At 38.1% G+C, this 20320-nt stretch overlaps 1 protein-coding gene across 1 annotated transcript in view; it reads right to left on the reverse strand.

The window, feature by feature from the left end:
- Nucleotides 1-20320, reverse strand: part of slco5a1b (solute carrier organic anion transporter family member 5A1b) — a 51269-nt gene that overhangs the window by 22290 nt on the left and 8659 nt on the right. Inside the window, exons 3-11 of the mRNA XM_049476812.1 lie at nucleotides 12480-12593; nucleotides 7897-7987; nucleotides 7689-7809; nucleotides 6544-6868; nucleotides 5082-5420; nucleotides 4391-4437; nucleotides 2573-2898; nucleotides 338-424; nucleotides 64-143 (exon numbers count right to left, since the gene is read on the reverse strand). Of these exons, the coding sequence (XP_049332769.1) occupies nucleotides 64-143; nucleotides 338-424; nucleotides 2573-2898; nucleotides 4391-4437; nucleotides 5082-5420; nucleotides 6544-6868; nucleotides 7689-7809; nucleotides 7897-7987; nucleotides 12480-12593 (1530 nt within the window). The remainder of the gene's footprint in view (nucleotides 1-63; nucleotides 144-337; nucleotides 425-2572; nucleotides 2899-4390; nucleotides 4438-5081; nucleotides 5421-6543; nucleotides 6869-7688; nucleotides 7810-7896; nucleotides 7988-12479; nucleotides 12594-20320) is intronic.

Genomic DNA, 20320 nt, shown 5'->3' on the forward strand with positions numbered 1-20320 from the left:
AACTGTCATAAAAAAAGGCTGAAGAAAGGAGGCAAAAGGTAGGCGTGTCTGTAAAAATCTTACCTGCCACATTGGCAACATCAGTTGTGGTGACATTTTTAGAATTAGGGCGTACCTGAAATGTCACAGCTGGACCAACAACTCTACACACATGAACATAGACACACACACATTGAATTATTTATAATGTTTATATTACACATTGTTTTCAAATTAAATTATGCTATACTGTAAATGTTTCTGATAAGCGACTAACAGTAAGTACCAGTCAAAAGCAGACACATGTACCACACACACTTTCACACACACACACACACACACACACAGTGAGACTCACGAGAGTTCGAGGAAGTCAGTCATCTGGATCTTGGCTCTATGAGCCACCAACTCCATAAGGTGCAGACCCTGATCCGTGGGTAGAGCACTGAGACAGAGGGGAAAGAGAGGGGAGGGGCTTACTGAGCCGCACATATTAACTTTATTATGTCGTTTATTTACGGTGTTTGTAGGCCTGTTACAATCAATATATTACGTACTTGTTGTACAATATATGAGTAAAACAGCACTGCTGAGGTAAAACCCCTTCTTATTCAATGTGTTTTCTTTCTTTTTATGACTTTTTAGATTGTAAATTTAATATTGAAGACTATATTAAAGCTATACAGGAACACATGCAGAATTATTCTGTAAATAAAAAGTTTAAAATAAACCAGAATACGTTTCATACTTTATAAGTAGCACACTTTGAGGACAGATTTGCACACTCTTGGTATTTTAATTTTAATCTCAGTGTCTTCATGAGGGAGAGTCACCTGGAAAAGGTTTCTCAGAGTCTTGAAGGAAGGAGTTCCTGCTTTTCCTTTATGCTGTGAAGCTCCTGCTCCTTCCAAATCACCATCTCATTTGATCAGGTTTAGATCAGGGGATTTCGGCTGTTTATGTAATTCCATATGTGTCCCTTGATTGTTTTTGGTTATTACACCTTAACATAGTGCACCTTATTTATTATACATGTATTTATTTTTAATATAACATTACAAGGCATATCTATGTCAATATAATAAGACGTACAGGTGGGTCCTCAATACAAACCTGTATATGCGCAAGATTCATTCTTTCATTCTAGTTTTATACATTTATTTTAATTTTTTCCCCATTCTCTCTTAATACAGCTAGGCCAATTGTTCCACTCATTCAGCTGCTACTGTGCTGATCGACATTACCCTAGGAGTGATGAGAGGAAAGAGGGCCATCTACCCACCCAGAGCTCTCTCAGGGCTCTGACAGCCGGTGGCAAGCTGCATGACCGGGATTTGATCCAACAATCTACCGATCACAGTGGCAGCGTTTTCGACCACTTGACCACTCGGCACCCCTTTCATTCTTGTTCTAAACTTACAAAAAAAAATTAATTGCCTTTTTCGCAACATTATGCAAGGCGACCACTTATGTTAGATTCATCACGAAAACCCTGGTTCTTCATGCCATAGTCGGTTAAATAAAGAAAAACATTGAATAAAAAGGTGTGCCCACACTTTTGATACTGTATGAACAAAACCTCAAACATTTATGCTGATTTACCTCAGATATCTTTTTATTGCTCACAATTTTTCTTATTACTGATTAATTAACAATGGTTAAATTTCATGTTTACTCTATTTTATATACCATGCATATTTCTAAATTTTTATATTGCAATTAAAATTTTCATTAAAAATACATTTATTAGCTCTTTAAAAGAGTGTGATTGCATTATAATGGCTATTAAGTGTTGTTATTAAAGCTGATGTCCGTAAATTTTGGGATTGAGGGACCTCTCTGGTGAGAATGGGTAATTGCACCGAGCATGCGGAAGAATCAATTTAAACTGGGCGGGTGCGATGTGGTCTCCTTTCAGAGCGGATGAATCCGATTCCAGGTTATGTTCAATCAGAGGAGACTGTTCTGTTCAGCTACACACTTTGTTTTTACTATGATTGAATGAGCTACTGAGCTCTGAGTTTCCCCTTCTGAAGTCTCCATTGCTCCACCAGCCGCACACTTTCAGTAAAACTGAGCCAAAACCTCTTTTAGAGGCTGTACGTGTGACGCAAGTATGTAAAGACGCGTGACGTGGCCAGAGGAACTCTGTGAAAAGTGACCCGATACCCCCCGTTTTTAGAATGAATATATATTAGGCTTATCAGGGATGGTCGTTTAGCACACTGGTACCATAAAAGAATAAGGACTGACACTTTAAATATGAAATAAATACGTTTTGGGAGAAGGATTATGCTTAAAGCCTAGAGCTCCTCCCCTTTCCAGTTCAACATCCTATAAATGCCCTGGAATTCTCTTACATGTCTTGATTTTTTTCCCCTCCACCACCCCGATCTGCTTCATTTTACTCTGTTATCTCTCTTCCTGCATAGCCATAAGTTGATGGAATGTTTCAAACTAGCAAATTTAACATTAAATCTGCGTAATAAATTGCTCCTATTATAACAATACTGTTGTTCATTAAAATGACTTCTGGGACAATATATCATCCAAAAACAACAGCCTACAGTATACGTCAGTGTGTAATACTCACTCTGTATCTGTGATGATGTATCCATAGAGGTCGTTCTTGTTGTTGCTCTGCACATCAAGCTGCAGGTCCTGCACTTTCATGTTTTTGCGATGAGCTGCTGCATCGTCGTCCTCTAGAACAGAAGATGGTGCTATTGCAGCAGCTTGCACCCAGCCCTCCACCTCCTCCACCTGCTCCATGGCCTTCTTCTGCACGCCCACATCCCGCTGGGTAGTCTTGCTGCGCACCGTCTCCACTGATATGCCGCGCCCATTCGTAACAGGCCCCGCCTCCGAGAGGGAGGTCTTATCCAGATACTCCAGCAGCTTTCCCAACAGTCCAAATTCCTGAAATCAAAAAACGGGTTAAATTATTAAAACTAGAGTGTTTAGCCCAGTGTGAGCTTTAATCTGGGGCTGAAGTCTCAAACCTTAGTGAGGGCGGGGTTACATAGAGGGTGGTGTGCCACATAGTATTGTACACTATAACATTGTTACAAACTTTTAAACTATTAAAAATCTGAATTATTATAATGGTGATATTTTGTCTTTTTTTTTTTTTACCAATTTTTGTTAAATTTTTTTTATTTACAATTATATACAGCTCTGGAAAAACATTAAACGGCCACATCAAAATGATCAGTTTCTCTGTTTACAGGTATTTACTATTTATAAGTATTTTTTAAAGTTAAATGAACATTGTTGCTATAAACTACTGACAACATTTCTTCCAAATTTTAAATAAAATATTCTTTTTAGAGCATTTATTCAGAGAAAATGAGAAATGGTCAAAATATTGCAAAGAAAACAAGTTGGTATTCATTTAGAAACAACAATACTAATGTTTTTAAAAGTTCAGAAATCAATATTTATTGGAATAACCCTGATTTTTAACCACAGCTTTCATGTGTCTTGGCATGCACTCCACCAGTCTTTTACACTGCTTTTTTATTAATCATATGCCACCCCTTGCACAAAAAAATAAGCAGTTCAGCCTTTCATTCCAGAGGTTATTTTGTTGTTATTATTATGTTTAAAACTATTATACTATCTAAAACTTTAACATTTATTCTGTTGCAGTAGTATATTGTTAAAGCTATTAATTTATTTTCTTTAATATATTTTTTTCCTTTTTCTCCCCAACTTACACAGCCAATAACCCAACCCACTCATTAGGACTCCCCCTATCACTAATAATGCCCCAACACCAGGATGGAGAAGACTAGCACATGCCTCCTCCGATACATGTGAAGTCAGACTCCGTCTCTTTTTGAACTGCTGCTGATGCAGCATTATCGAGTAGCATCACAGTGCACTCGTAGGAAAGCGCAGCGACTCGGTTCTGATACATCAGCTCACAGATGCCTTGTGCTGATCCACATCACCCTATTTTCTTAAAGTATTTTTCCTTTCCGTAATTGAGTAGTTCTTGCTCCTAATAATCTGGATTAGAACATTACACAAATATTCACTATTCACTGTATACCTGTAAATCTACCTCTTCACAACTTTACAACTGATGCTCTCAAACACATTAAGACACAAGAAATTCAAGTTTAAATGAACTCTTAAAAAAGTTCAGCACAGCTGTTAACTGAAAGCCTGAATTCTAGGTGACTCTACCTCATAAATCTGACTGAGAAAATCCAGCCAAGATGTGCAAAACTGACATCTAAGCAAGAGATGCTACTTTGAAGAATCTAAAATATAAAAAGTATTCGGGTTTGTTTAACACGTTTGTGTTTCAATATGTTTTTCTTCATAGTTTGGACGGCTTTACTATAAATCTACCATGCTGAACATTTTAATATAATACTGCATATTATGAAAACTGAAATACCTTATGGTCTGCAACAGATCTCTCCTCCTCCTCCTTTGTTTGTTTTTCTGAAAAGGAGTTGGCACACAAGAGAAAACATTTTTTTGACAAAAAGACAATGGCGTTACCATCATTATTAGCTTAAGCACTACTGACAAAACAAACAGATAAAAATGCTAAAGCAGTCTTTAGACGATCGAGGGAGGATTTCTAATAAAAAAAAATGCTGCACTACGAAGATTGAGTGCTGTTTTTGTCTTGGTAGAGCTGACCAATAAATCTGTGTGTGGATGCACAGCTCTGCGGTCAGCGGCAAGATGAAAGGTTTGTTGTCAAGCATCACATGTGCAAAAGGCATTTCAATTCTTGTACGATGCCAAATTACCTTTGATCTTCATCCAACGTTAAATTAAAAAGGTCCTGCAACCAGTGGTCCTACCATTATTTCAGCAGGACTATGCTCGTCCACATCCTGCTGCCTCTCTAAAACTTGCTTTAAAGACAGATACTGTAATATGTCATAGTCAGCCGCATTACCAGACCTATCCCTGATTGAAAATGTATGGGATTCTATTGGTTGCAAAATCTGCAGAAACTGTGTGAGAATATTGTAGCTGCATGGGATGGAATATCATAGGACACCATTATGAACCTAAACACCTCCATACTGAGAGTGTATTTAGTATAATTAGCCCTATGCATGCGTTTTTACCTGCCACAGATGGACTGTCCTGAAGCATTTGGATGGTGGGTGAAGTTTCCTCATTCTGTTGCCCCTCTGAGCCATTTTGGTTCTCTAAATCTGCATCTGGCTGTTGGTTCTGTTCTCCAGGTTCCTGATCTGAAGCTGTGAGGTCCTCGGGCTGCAGGTCTTCAGGCTCCTCCTCTCCCTCCAGGTCTCGGGGTGCGTGTCCTTGCTGGGCTTGCTGCTCCACTATCTGCAAAGCATCAGCAATGAGGGCAGCTAACTGGTCCATATCTGCTGCACTCAGGCTCTCCACGTCTACATTGTGCTTTCCCACGTTCTGCAGAACATTCCGGATAAAGGTCTCTGAGGGAGGCAGAACCAGGAGGCGCAAGATTAGAACCACAAGAGAGCAAATCTGATCATATATTACAGAAAACAAAAACATGAGTCCCTCAAACCAACGTAAAAAGAATATTTGTTTAAAAAATATAATTCCGTTTAAATTGTTCACATTGACTAATATCACAATATCCTGGATACAAGATGAGATACTGTACGATTGGGCATAAGGGGCGTACAGGTGTCATATGGCATACTGCAAAACATTTACCCACAGATGTTGCAGCTGAGCCTGTAGATGCTGCTCTACATTTATAGGATTCTAAAGCTGGTGCCCCAGCTCGTCCAATAGGTCCCATAGATGCTTAATTTACAATAAACCAGGAAATGAAAACCTGGCTCTGTGTGGGCGAGTATTATCCTGCTGAAGATTTGTTGCTAAAGACAATACAATTCCAGTCCATTGAAGTTCAGGATTCTTGTTAACGACTTCATTGCAAACAAAGGTGATGGTGGCTGGCTGACGAATGGCATAGATCTTGGGCAATGTGTCAAAATGACAACCTGGCTTCTCTCAGTCTAAAGAGGTGCCCAATCTGTCAACTGGACAAAATGTCTTTTAGTGCATCATAGAGTCTAGTCTATAGACATTGGTCCAACCCCAGCAGATGACTTATCTCTCCAATCCATCATCGGTCATCATTAAATTTTGCATTTAATTTGGAAATCAAGAGACCAGAGTCTGGAGGAAGAGTGGAGAGACACACAGTCCAAACTGCTTGAGGTCTAGTGTGAAGTTTCCACCAATCAGTGATGGTTTGTTTGGAGAGACATGTCATCTGCTGGTGTTGATCCACTGTGTTTTATTATCAAGTCTAAAGTCAGTGCAGTTTTGTTTTCCCACAAAATCTTACAGCACTTCATACTTCCCTCTGCTGGTAACTTTTATGAAGATGCAGATTTCATTTTCCAGCAGGATTTGGCACACTGCCCACACTAATACCAAAAGTACCAATTGGTCTTATATAATATTCTAATTTTCTGAAACACTGATTTTGGGGTTTCATTGGCTCTAAGCCATAATCATCAACAATAAAACATATAAACGCTCAAAATAGAACACTCTGTGTGCAATGCATCTACATACCGTCTACAGAACTCAGAGGGTTCTTTACAGAACTTGGTGAAGATCCGCCTTTCTGGAAGACTGAGTATAGTTTTGGTCTACCCCCCTGCTCTGGTGCCATGTTCCGAGACATGTACTGCTTTAGGGCAGCGATAAGAAGTTCTGCCCCATCCTGCTTCTGAGGAGGGGCGTACGCTGCGTCGCTCTGGTAGTGGGTAAGGTCAGGGTAAGAAGCTGGCTGATACGCTGTTTCTGGGGTGAACTCAGGAGGGGAAGAGATAGCTTTATTGCGGGGCTTTCCAGAACGATAAAACTCCTGCGGCTCAGAAGATTTTATAAGGCTGACCTGTGAAAGAAAAAAAAGACAGACATAAGGAGTGAATACATACACTCATCTTCCAAAGGAAAATATATCAAACAGTCTTACAGGAAAAAATCCAGTTGGAAATTTTAAGTGTGGTAATTGTGTAAATTGTCAATATACTAAGAACGTAAAGCATTTTCCTCATCCAATACACAAATGTTTGGTTAATATAAAAGGCCTTATTACATGTTAAACTAAAAATGTTATCTATATGATCCAATGTCCATGTGGAAAAGTATATGTGGGAGAGACGTCTAGACCACTAAAAGACAGAATTACGGAACATAGAAGCTTGATTGCAAGGAATGATTTAACTAACCCTGTAGCAAAACACTTTAAAGAAAAAGGCCATTCTATTTCTTCTTTTTCGTTTTTGGGTATTGAACAAATACAAACTACACAAAGAGGAGGAAATACAGAGCAAAAAAGAAAAAAAGAGGGAAGCATTTTGGATTTTTTATCTTAAAAGTCTATTTCCTGAAGGAATGAATGAGGATTTTACAATAAAATAATTTCTTTAGGTAATTTGGGGAAATTTGCCTGTATCGCCAGTTTGGTTGTTTTTTTACTGTGTGTGTGTGTGTTCTTGAGCAAAAGTCTTTTTCCCTAAAATGGATGATTAACTGTGTTTATGAATTTTTTGTGAATACATACACTGCCTGGCCAAAAAGAGGAAGCAGGTCAGTATCCTTTACTGAGACACACAAAGCGGCGCGCTGTTAAGATATCACTAGCACACTGATTGGTTTATTTAATACTATGCCCAAAACAAACTCATGATAATTAAAAAAGAAATGACTACCTGGCTTCCTAATTTAGGCAGCAGACCCATGTGAAGCAGGTACTTCTGCAGACTCCTGTTCAGCTCTGCCTCCAGTGGTTTGAGTCTTGCATCTCCCGCACCAACTGTCTGTACCATGGGCCTGCACATATTAACATGCACTTATTAGCATCATCACAAAACCTTTTATCTGTTTTTGTGTGTGTGTTTGTGTGCATTCCCGTTCTACCTTGTGTCAAGTGGTGTTCGGGAGATCTTGCGTAATTTGGAGAATTCTTTTGACAGAACCTGCTGAGTGACATCATCTTCCCATGACAGGCCTATGAGAATAAAAAAAAAATGATAATAATATTTATAAAAAAAACTATAGCTAGACTCAAACATAAACTAAAGTAAGATGATCAGTTTGAAGGGATCACAGGAAGTCTGATCTCTTGTCTATGCTTCAAAGTGGACTCAATCCATCCATCATCTGCTTCTTTCTGTTCAGGGTTGTGACGGGTCCAGAGTCTACCCAGAATCATTTGGGCACAAGGCAGGAATACTCCCATGGACAGGGCACCAGTCTATCACAGGGTACCCCACACAACCATTCATCCACACCCTCACACTTAAAGGGTAAATTAGCACAACCAATTAGCACACTTAGCACACCATATTTTTCGCATTATAAGGTACACCGGATTATAATAGTCTATTATCAATAAACGTCTATTATCAATAAACGTCTTTTAGCCATAAACATCTATTTTCTGGTCTATTTTCATACATAAGGCTTACCGGATTATAAAGTGCATTATGTGACACTAGTCAGGAACTTCTAACTCAGCAGGTCTTGTCCCTGGGTGGTGGTGGTGTGTGGGGTAAATAAGTTAATTAAAGCTGAACTTACAAAACAGTAATTCTACAAAAAACTTTTTTTTTTTTCAAAGTCAAACAAGTGCTGGATGTTAATCTACACAGATTTCTCTCCTGACAACTGTTTATTAGGGTGAATAAAGCTCTTCCGTTTATTTACAGTAAGCTTAGATTTCCAGATTTCCACTAAGGCTGCAACATTAGTATTAGCATTAGCGGCTAACAGTAAATGCCGCCCGGCAGTGCTACACTGGTAAGCCAGGGCGATAATAGCTAGAGGTTCTTTCCATGTAGCTTGTTTTAACACGATAAACGCACAGGCTACAGGCCGATAATACTCACCTCTGAATGGAAAAAATGAGCTAGCATTTAGCGCTGTTAGCGGGTAATGCTAATGATGCTCGAGTAGTGCTAGCCAGGGTTAGCAGCAGGCTAACCCTCTTTTGTTAGCCTAATTTAATTTTACTTTTAAAAGGTAAAAAGAAAGAAAAAAATAAAAGTATTAAATATTACATATTTAAAAAAAAAGAAATTTAAAGGGTGTGCATGTTTGCTGCCACCTAGCTGTGACATACACACTTGTTTTTATTTTTCTGTGTAATTCAGTTTAAATGCTATTAAATATATTCAAACTGAGCATCTTAATTTAGGTTTATGTTCAGGGCTGCAGCTATCGATTATTTTAGTAATCGAGTACTCTACTGCAAAATCGCTTTGATTACGCCCTTTTACTATGATGCCACGCCCGCACGCAAGATCAGGGCCAAAAGTCTAAAAAACTGAAAACTGTGATCTGAAAGTTAAAAAAAATAATTGAACCATGAAAAAATTAATTTGAAACTGTGAAAGAAAATCTGATTCCAAATAAATAAAATCTGCAACTGAAAAATATAAGATATTAAATGTCAAAATACACAAGAAAGTGAAAAAAAGAAGTTTAAAACAAGTCCCAAATTGAATCAAAATTTTAAATAAGTTGAAAAAATCATTTGATACAGTTATTTTTATTTTGAATATATTTTTGTATTTTTCAAAGTTCAAGCTTAATACTTAAACTTTTAGTTTAAATCTTTTGTGATTTCAGACCTCAAATAATGCAAAGAAAACAAGTTCATATTCATAAAGTTTTAAGAGTTCAGAAATCAATTTTTGGTGGAATAACCCTGGTTTTTAATCACAGTTTTCATGCATCTTGGTATGTTCTCCTCCACCAGTCTTACACACTGCTTTTGGATAACTTGCAAAAATTCAAGCAGTTCAGTTTGGTTTGATGGCTTGTGATCATCCGTCTTCCTCTTGATTATATTCCAGAGGTTTTCAATTTGGTAAAATCAAAGAAACCCATCATTTTTAAGTGGTCTGTAAATACACTCATACACCCTCATTTTACCCATTTTGCCCAGTATATATATAATATATGATTTAGATTTTTTCTTGAAAGGTTATTTTATAAAACAAAAAACATCTTTCACAACATTATTTGTGTTGTGTTTGGGCATTCTGAGACATGGAGACTGAGCAGACTCTGAATTGAACAGACTGTAATGAGTCATCAGCTCTGGGTGATTCAGCCCCTCTCGCTGGTGCTCTTTCACTTTTCAGTCCAACACCGAAAGTGCTTTTTTGCTAATTAATTTGGTTGCCAAATATTTAGTGTATCTCTAGATGTGACTCTCAAAGACTGTAAATGCAGGTTTTAACTAAATCTAAGAAAACGAGAATCAGAAGAACTAAGACCAGACTTGGACCAGACTAAGACCAGACTTACACAAAAAATACAAAAATACTATAAATACAAAAAAATACAAAATACTCAACGTGAAACAGAACTGAAACAAAGGGACTTATATACACGAAAAGGGTGAGGAACATCTGGGAGTTGTAACAAGGCGGCGGGGTAACAAACAAGACAGGAGGGTTCTCTAGTGACAGGATGTGGCTAGGGCGGAGACAGGACAAAAAAACACATGGCCATGTGCTATTGGAGAACATGGGAAGGAACAGAAGCTGAAATTAACATAAAAAAACAAAAGAAAAAACATAAGACTATGGGCTATTGTGTGACACTGATCTTGAGCTAAATGAAGTCCAAATCTAAAGGTATTGGACATTTTGACTTGCTAGGGAGAGTGTAATAATGGTGTAAGGTTTAGGCCTGGCAGACTAGATTTAGACTACATTTATTGTATTATAATATTGATTTTATAATATAGTAGAGTTTTGATGCTTTTCAAATTAGAACTAGAATTAGGACTACACTACCCAGTGACTACCCATTCAGTGACTCACGATCAGGAAGTAATTTGCCTGAGTACTAACAACTTGTGAGCCAGGTATAAAAGACTGCTCAGAACTTAGCTTCAGTGCTGAGTATTGTATCGGTTTGTCCTCTTTGCCTTTGTTTGACCTCCGTGTGTTACCGTTTTTTTGTGTACCCTGACTCTGATTTTTACCTGCCCTGTTTTGCCTCTCTGCCTGGGTACTGAACTCTGGACTGTCTGTGTATTGTGACCCTGCTATATTTTCTCCTATTGGCTCCTGTATTCACTAGTGTTGACCCTGTTTATTCTAACTACTCCCTGTATTACTCTGTATTATCCTTTCGTTATTAAAGTCTTGATTTTACATCTGTGCAAGCATGACAAGGCTAAAATCCATTTTTTCTTGTTCTTTGTTAAATACTATAGATCTCTCTGAGTTGTACATGATGCTGCATATGAAACTGTTTCTTAGCCTCCACTGTCTGCAGTAGCTAGTAAAAGAAAATCCTCAGAAATATATAAGTTTATCAGAGAGACGTTAGGGTGTCTATGTCAACCAGAGACTTCATGGCCTCGCCCACCTCGGCTCAGGATCGCCCACAGGCGACACTGAACCAGGGCTACAGCATTAGGGGCTATAGCTAAGGAGAAGCAAACAGCTCTGTTTACTCTGTTTACAGATGTAGTTAGCGTTAGCTGTCTTGTGTAAGTAACTGTAGGTTTAAATCGGATCTCCGGTTGATTCCACGTTTTTCCCAGACCTTAAATATACACTAGGGAAGCACGGTTTGACAAGGCAGCTCAACTCGACAGAACACCAGTCAAAGCGGGCGCCGCTTGCATTGGTTTTTATGATATAGAGCAGACTCTGGGCCTTCGACGTGGTTAAACTGCCCATGCACAGGATTCTCCAAGTCTGAGATAAGTTATGAGATGAGTTAGTAGCCTTAGCCTTAAGTTATTCTCGCTGACGCAGGGGTTAATCGCACTTCTGCAGTCTGCTTCCTGTTAGCCAATCAGAGGTGATATATATTTGCATGTATGAATATTCATGAGCAAGGGCCAAAACCTGTCTTTCTTCAGGGACCACTCGTTCAGTGATCTAAAGCAGGGCTACACAGAAACACCCGAGCTTTTTTTTTCACAAAATATGGCTCACATGGCATTCACTCATACTAGACGTTTGACATTTTAAATAAATGATAGAGTAGCTGCATAGTTGCTTTTTAATGCATATTTTAAATAGGAATATGCAAAATAGAGGAAACTGTGTGAGAGAGACAGAGAGAGAGATCGAGTATGTGTGTGTGTGTGAGAGAGAGAGAGAGCATATATACATGTCAAATGTATATCTCTGTCTGCTGCATGTACATATATTTTTTGTAGGTTTTTGTACATATTTGAATGGAGCTGCTGTCTGGTGCTCCATATATGAGCATGGCTATGGGGGCGGGCTTGTGTAATGAGATTCAGCCATTTTTAGATCAATGTACGCAAGGCTCTCTCTTTCTGTCATTCACACACAGACACACAGACACACACACACACACATTCACACACACCGTCTCTGAGCGTCATCCTACTGTGCATCATTATTTGCTCCCGTGGTGATGCGTTTAGGTGTGAGTCACCGCAGTAACAGTCGTGACGGTAGTAATGCGTGTGGTTGCCATGGCAGCAGGGACATGCCTACCTCGTAGCGAGAGTTTCTGGAGCAGCGAGCGGAATCTCTGCAGTGTTGCTGGTGTGATGTCATATGTGTACACATCCGCTGCTTTCATCGCCTGGCAACGGCCGAACATCCCATCTGCAAAATAATCACAGTAATTACATTATCACAATCCAGCTCACAGAGAGAACAGTCTGAGTCTGAGGTTCATGCTGAGTCCAGTATGAAGAGATCAGGTGCTGAACAGAGAACAATACCTCTTATCTTATCCACAGTGAAGTGCGGGAGGATGTTTACTCTTTTAATTTACTTTACCATGGTCTCATGTGAGCTAAAGAACACTACTCTACACCTGTGGGATTAGAGTGTTTTGCGTCCTGCATTGTATTTTGTCTCTTGTCCGTTTGCACGGACAATTCCAACCAGACACTGCCGGTTACAATCATTACAATCACTACAATTGGGCGATATAATAAAAAAACATTGTATTACAATGTTAAACCCTATATGGGACAAATTTTATATGTTTGGAGGAAAGTAATAAGCACCATTGCTTTAGTAGCATTATTCCCATAGTTTACACAGTTTTCAACCAATACATTTCAATGACTTTTCCATGACTTTTCTATGACTTCAAGGCAAATTGTCATGACCATACGATTTTTAAAACACCAGTGCAGACATGGACAATAAAAACAAAAATCAATGCAATTATAATCCACATTCTAGGAATAAATTAATTTGTAAAAAAAAAAAAAAAACACACACAATCTTCAATAATAATAAAATGTGTGTCAGATCCTGAGCGCTCCATTATGTCGGGCTAATTTACTGAACTCTGAGCTGACGTATTTTTTAGCTCCAACCAGCTTATCTCTGTCAATAAATGGAAACACAAAGATTTGTAGAGCAAATTTCCATGACTTTTCCAAAACATTCTGGATATTTTTATTTTCCCAAAGCTTATCCAGGCCTGGAAATTGCTATTTTAAAATGGTATGACTTTTCCAGGTTTATCATGACTGTACGAACACTGTATTCCCTAAAAAATATTGTTTAACTGTATGCTGTTGCCCTGAGGCAACAAATGAAAAAAACAGGAAAAAAGTTGAAATCTCGATAGAGCGTGTTATAACAATTAGTATTAGCAAATATAAACTCTTTGGCGTAGGCCCCATCATAAGCACAGGTTCGTAGCATCTGCATCCTTGCAGATCCTGCTGTATAGGTACGGTGGGGGCGGAGCCTATCCCCCTGGGCAACTGATGGGACCAAACAACTGAAGGCAGTGGGGAGGTAGCAGGGCAAAAACATATGTCAGGTCTTATAAGGACAGGTGGAAGCAAATGATTGGCTGAGGAAAGAGTGACGTGCTTTTGAGTTTCCCACGAGAACCTTTTGTATATTTATGCATATTTTTTTGATAGGTCTTTAAATGTTAACTGATTTTTTTTTTTTAAATAACTATTAATTTAACCACTGGTGATATTAAACACCATGTGACATTTACTCCTAAAATGAAAAAGTAAAATTCTTCTGCCTAATTTTATTTGATGTTGTGATGCTATATATCAGCAGTCATATCACCAACAAACACCAGTGACCCAGTTCCTTTATCAGCTGATGTTTTAATGAACCAAACCCAGATAACATGCAAACGTGGGCAGCTAAACTGGGAACTAGAAAGGTTTCTCCAGGGATTCCAAGTTGGACCCACATATGGATGCCCATTAGAGACACTAATGCGATAACAAGAGGTTAAACATGAAGAGGTTACATTGTTTCAGGATGCTTTGCACATTTGCATGTTTTCCGATACATCAGCTCACAGACACCTAACAAGAACAGGATTCGACCAGGCGATTTCCTTATTATAATTTTCTGGGAAGGATTTTCACAAGGTTTAGGAATGTGTTTATGGGTATATTAAACTATTCTTCCTAAAGCGCATTTGTGAGGTCAGTCACTGATGTTGAATGAGAATGTCTGGCTCATAGTCTCTGCAACATAATCCCCCCTCCACCAAACTTTTTCTTTCACTAATGTTTGTGGAAGCAGTCTGCGTGTCTAGCTGCTTGGTTTTATATACCTGCGTTCATAGAAGTGATTGAAATGCATGGATTCAATGAATTGAATGTGTGAGTCAATACTTCTTCCTAATAGTACTGCTCTGCTTAATGTTTTGCTTTATTATATGCATTATGTGTATAAGTTTCATCCTGATTGGTGAATAATTAGCTTGTCAAAAGCTTACATGAAACTGATTGGCTAATAGCAACCGCAAAAATGAGCATATTAAAATTACTTTCGTACACCATTAATATATGGGCCAATGATGATGACTGCCAATTTTGAGCTTGATGGCTTGTACAGCTGCTGAGAAACAGTTATTTAGCTTTAGCCCTGCCCCCTGGGGCTGTTTGTCTACAAAAATTGACATGGTACTTCAGAATCAGGATGTGAATATAGATATTCAAAAGTATTCAAAAGTTATGGCTGTAAGAGTAAATTTAGCTTTGCTTCAGGATGATTAATTTGCATATGGTGGCCATGTTGTGTAGAAATGTTAAGCTTTTTTTTGATAATTATTAAGCTTCACACTCTCCCGAGTTGTTTGACATCAAACATGTCAGAATGGGTCAAAAATCCAAAGACAAGTTTGCAAAAGCACGGTTTGCATATTATGTAAATTTGCAAAAAATCTAAGTGGGCGGAGCTTTATAGTCCAAAATTGCAACGTTGTGTGGCTTGACCCATGGAACAAGTCTAAAAAATAATTTTCTGAATAGACCCCATGGTTCAGGATATATGACCCAAAATATAAAATGCATTGAATGAATTATATGCATTATGTGCAGTACCAATGCAATATCAATGTGCATTAGCCCATTATGTGTGCAAGACAGATATTCCAGTCGAGTCACTGGGAGCTCCAGCCAGTCCACATTTTTTTCCTCAGTCTGAGCTCCCAGCACACATACAGAGCTCAGGAATCAGTCATGGTGCTCTAGTAGAGCTGTTGCCAGTGGCAACTGAGACACGGGCAGCTGGTCGAGCAATGACATTTGCTTGACTTAACACTAATTCAGCATGTCTGTGTGTTTGTGTACACCAAGGCAACTGCAAAAGAGTGTGCTTATGTGAGATTGTAGTGAGAGCAGTAAAATATCTCACTAAAACATGGTTATAAAACCTTGCATTGTTAATGATAATACTAATATACATGTTATATACACAGATCAAGCATTATCCATTTTTTCAGCTCCACTGATCAGCTCCTTCTGTTTCTCTTTTAGTCTCTTTTTTGTGGTTAGAACCCACAGAGCAGCTATTATTATTATTATTTGGTTGGTGGGTGATTTAATCTCAGCACTGTAGTGACTGTACTGGTATGATGGTGGTGGTTAAGGTGTTAGTGTGTGTTAAGCTGCTGGTACAGTGAGTGGATTAGATACAGCAGTGCTGCTGGAGTTTTTAAACACTTCATTGCCAATGCTGGACTGAAAATTGTCCTCAGCGCAGCGTCTTCAGGTCGGCCACTGACAAAGGACTAGAGTAGCGCTTTTTCATGAAAAGAACTCCAAAGTTCTGTTCGGGCTTATAAGAACCGTGGTGATTTTTTAGTGAACCGGAGTGCGTTTCCACCAGTTTTAGTGGAAAAATGTCAAAACATCACATCATACATCATCAATAGAGGGCGTTTCACAGTGGCAGTAAACAGAAGCGATCACAGTTCACGCGGAAGAACCTAGTATTCTTTGGTTCCCATTGAGAACGAATGTTTCTGGTTCTAGAACCAACTTTTGTTGGTGGAAACACAGCAAACCGGTTTAAAATTAGGTTTTCAAACCATAATGGTGCTGGTGCACGCTGGTGGAAAAGCCCTAGAGGATGACCAACACTGTAAACTGTGCAGCAACAGATGTAGAGCTTTTGTCTCTGACTTTACTTTATCTACAAGGTGGAAGAGCTAAGTTTAAAGCAGTGTTTAAAAACACCAGCAGCATTGCTGTGTCTAATACACTTGTACCAGCACAACACACACTTTAACACCTTATACACCACCACCATGCAGATCTGTGTCACTGCAGTGCTGAGAATGACACACCACTAGGGCTTGGTATTGAAATTCGATACCAAGAAGGCACCGATCGATAGGTCTAAAAAAAAAAAAAAAAAAGTCCTTATTTTCGATATTTTGCATTAAAATGCACATAAACATGCAAAACACGTTTGTTCTCTCTCTCTCTCTCTCTCTCTCTCTCTCTCTCTCTCTCTCTTTCCTGAGATTATAATACAGTAAAAAGTCTAGTCTAAATTTTGTCTGCCATTATTACTGTCTACCCCCCAAAATACAGGGAAATACCAGCATTTTCAAAATTTAATCATGATTTAAATTCATTGTAAATCCTTATGAAAAATAACAGCACTATTATAAATAAAATTTAGCTCTAACACTGATTATTTCATTTCATTAATTTATTTATTCATTGTTCATTTCATTGTTTCAAGTAAATAAAAAAATGCCTGAAATATATAATTTCCTTTAATATATTGAGCCACCTGTTAGTATTCTTTAAGAATCACAGGCTAGTACAATATAAGACTTTTACAAACAAATTTTGAATAATGCAAAATATTGTACAATTTGCAGAATTATTGTGAGTTAATCTCTGGCGGGAATTAATACAATTAATTTAGGTTGCCAGGTCTGGAGCACATTTTTTCCACAGCATGTGATACCATCAGTCTCAAAATGTTCAAATACATTGGTTGAGAATATTTAGCACTATACGCAATTTTTTTGTTAAAAATTTAAAGCTCACCTTCCGTCGTTTTTTCTTTCATTTTAAAATGTCTAGTTGTGGTCTCTAGTATGAATGAATGACATGTGAGCCGTTTTTGTAAAAAAAAAGTGCTCAGGTGTCTCTGTATAGCTCTTTTTTAATGGACTGTTTTAGGGGTGTGTCCAAAATGACCGGATTCCAGCTTTGCTCATGAATATTCATACATGCAAACAGCATGCAAATATCTCTCCTCTGATTGGCTAGGAGCACTGCGACGCCCCTCCACTGCTCTGCCGCTCACTGCCTCCCACCTCCTAACTGATGAGCGGTGATGTTGCGTCGCTTCAGCTCCGCCTCTGGGAGTTTCTCGAGCCAAGGTGGGCTGGTCTGTGAGTTTCTGCCTACGTAGGCAGAAAGATAATTCAAAATTCACCCGTTTTTCGGAGGGGGGGGAGGGGGGATTTCTTTGCTTAGCTCCTGCAGACAATGGGGGCTGCAAAACAGTTTAATGTGCAGGTGTACACATTCAACTCGGAGAGACCTACTGTATTCCACAAAAAACAAGAAAAATCGGATTTTCGCGGAAGGTGACCTTTAAAGTTTTGAACATAAAAAAACTCCGATCTGTGGGGGTTTTCTCTCCTGTGGGGTCTGAGCATTGAAGAACAGAGTGAAAAGAGGATGATAATAAAGTATCCAGAGAAACAGATACAGGAATACAGTCTGTAATTACAGAACTACAAAGCCTCCTATGTGATCAGTGGAGCAGAAAAAACGAATGAGTGTAAAAAATAAAATAAAAAATTGACATACAGTTATGCTTGATCGTGTGTATCTATTATGAAATGTTAAGAATAACAACAACAAAAAATCAAATTCACATAGATACTAATAAGACTCTCTGTCAGTCTTGCTTATAATAGAACTAAAAGCAGTGGAAGTAAACTTCTATTATGCAACTAACTAATAACACAGCATATGTAATAGAGTGTATTTTTGGCACTTCCTCAAGTCTGTTATTATATAAATGATAGCTAACACCCTACATAACTCAAAAACCTCAAAAGACATGATGACTAATCATACCAATACTTTATATTCATAAGTAGGTCATGTCAACATTCAGAGTCAAGTATTATTTTATTACTTCATTAAATAACATTTATGATATAACCAGTGATGCCATTACTATGTGTGTGTGTGTGTGTGTGTGTGTGTGTGTGTGTGTGTTTTGGAGTTGTCCTTCACAAGCTGTCTGTCACAGTAAAAATTTAAATTTAACAGAAGCACTGGAAAACTATTAAAAATTACTATTACTATTTAGTTATATCAGATTAGTCAGATATTAGGACTTAAAGTGGGTAATATCACAATGTTTTATTGTATAAGGGAGCAATATTCTGCCAAAAAGGGAAAAAAGGACCATTTCAAGTCATACATTGCAGTGTTTCCCCTAACATTAGGATATTTTCATGTAGATCACTAAAATAGATCACTTTCAGTAGATCACTAAAATAAACTTAAAATTGCAGCTTATTTCACAAGCACTGTAGAAATACAGCAGAAAGTTGCAATTTTAAGTTGATTATAGTGATCTACTCACATAAATCCAAATGAAGTGAAACATATATCTTATCACCCTAACAGTTTACTGCCTTCACAAACTCTATTCTCTCTACAAACTGGCTGTTTTCCACCTGAAACACACAAGCAGTACAGGGCCAGTATAGTAGCTTTAACTGATGTAGCTATCTAGCTAGCTAACTTAACATTAGCATAGCATTAGCATGTGTGTTTTTAACAAGACTGGCTGATGTTCTCTGTGTAAATTTCACTCACATGTGACTGAAGTAGCACTGCTGAGGTAAATTTGTGACCAAAATGTCATTATGGAGGTAGATTTATAACTTACATTGCAGTGCAGATCAGTGAGAAAGTTTTTTTTAAGAATGTGTTGCTTCTGAATGATTTTAAAAACATCTTGTAGAATCCATAATCCATACTATTAAGTATTAGTGCTGTTCTGTGTGCAAAGGCAGGCTTCACCCAGTTTGTAATAAAGTGCTCTGGGAGCTTCTGTATATATACAGAATGAATAAATTATATGGTTTACTGTTAATAAGAAAAAAAATATTAATATTAATCAATTCTATCACTTTGGCTTCATGTTCTCTCCTGCACACTGTCATACTCAATGGCACGATTTCCTACTACAGGCACCTCCTCTGGTTGATGTACCTGTGAATTATGTCAATTTGGATAGAAACATTAAAGACAAAATAACTATGTGTGGTTTTGGATGTAGGAAGTTCATTTTGCAGTTCTGGAAAAACGAGCTTAGGCCATGGCTGTTGTTTGTTTAGCCACACCCAGAAAGCCAACATCATGTGAGCGAGTGGCACCATTATGTCCACATATATGTGCACACTGGCACACACTCACACACAAACAATCACACACATACATACAGTGGTGCTTGAAAATGTGTGAACCCATTAGAATTCTATAAATCCCTAAAGAAAACTATAAATCCTAAATTAGAATCGAAAGTTGAATCAAATCAAACAAAAGAGACAAAATATTAGACTTGCTAATTTGTTTATTGAGGAAAACCAACCAATATTACATATCAATGATCAGCAAAAGTATGTGAATCTTTGGAATTAGTGGGTAAAATTATGGTCTATCTAATCTATCTATAGCCCTGTCTGGATGGGATTAGTTTCTCAGGGGGACGTCAGTTAAAAAAACTTCACACTTCTACTCAGTGATAAAACTCCTGCATCTGGAATGCAATTGAAAAAACAGGAGGACCAGTGAGTATTTAGGCATTTTTCTCGGTCACATGACATCGCGTTCAGTAGCTCCTCTATTTCCACTCGCTGTTGTGTTTATGTAGATCTCCGTGGAAACGTGGGCCCAAAGTGTAATTACGGTGTGTGGCAGTGGACAAATAGCTATTTTATTAAACTATTTTATTAAAAGATGATGAAACTCATAGAGGTGTGTCCGGACAGTGTACTGAAGTTCAGTGAAAAACAGTAGATAATTCAGTCTGTACTTAACACACACATGGTC

This window comes from Astyanax mexicanus, chromosome 4 (genome assembly GCF_023375975.1).
Source record: "Astyanax mexicanus isolate ESR-SI-001 chromosome 4, AstMex3_surface, whole genome shotgun sequence".
Classification (NCBI taxonomy): domain Eukaryota; kingdom Metazoa; phylum Chordata; class Actinopteri; order Characiformes; family Acestrorhamphidae; genus Astyanax; species Astyanax mexicanus.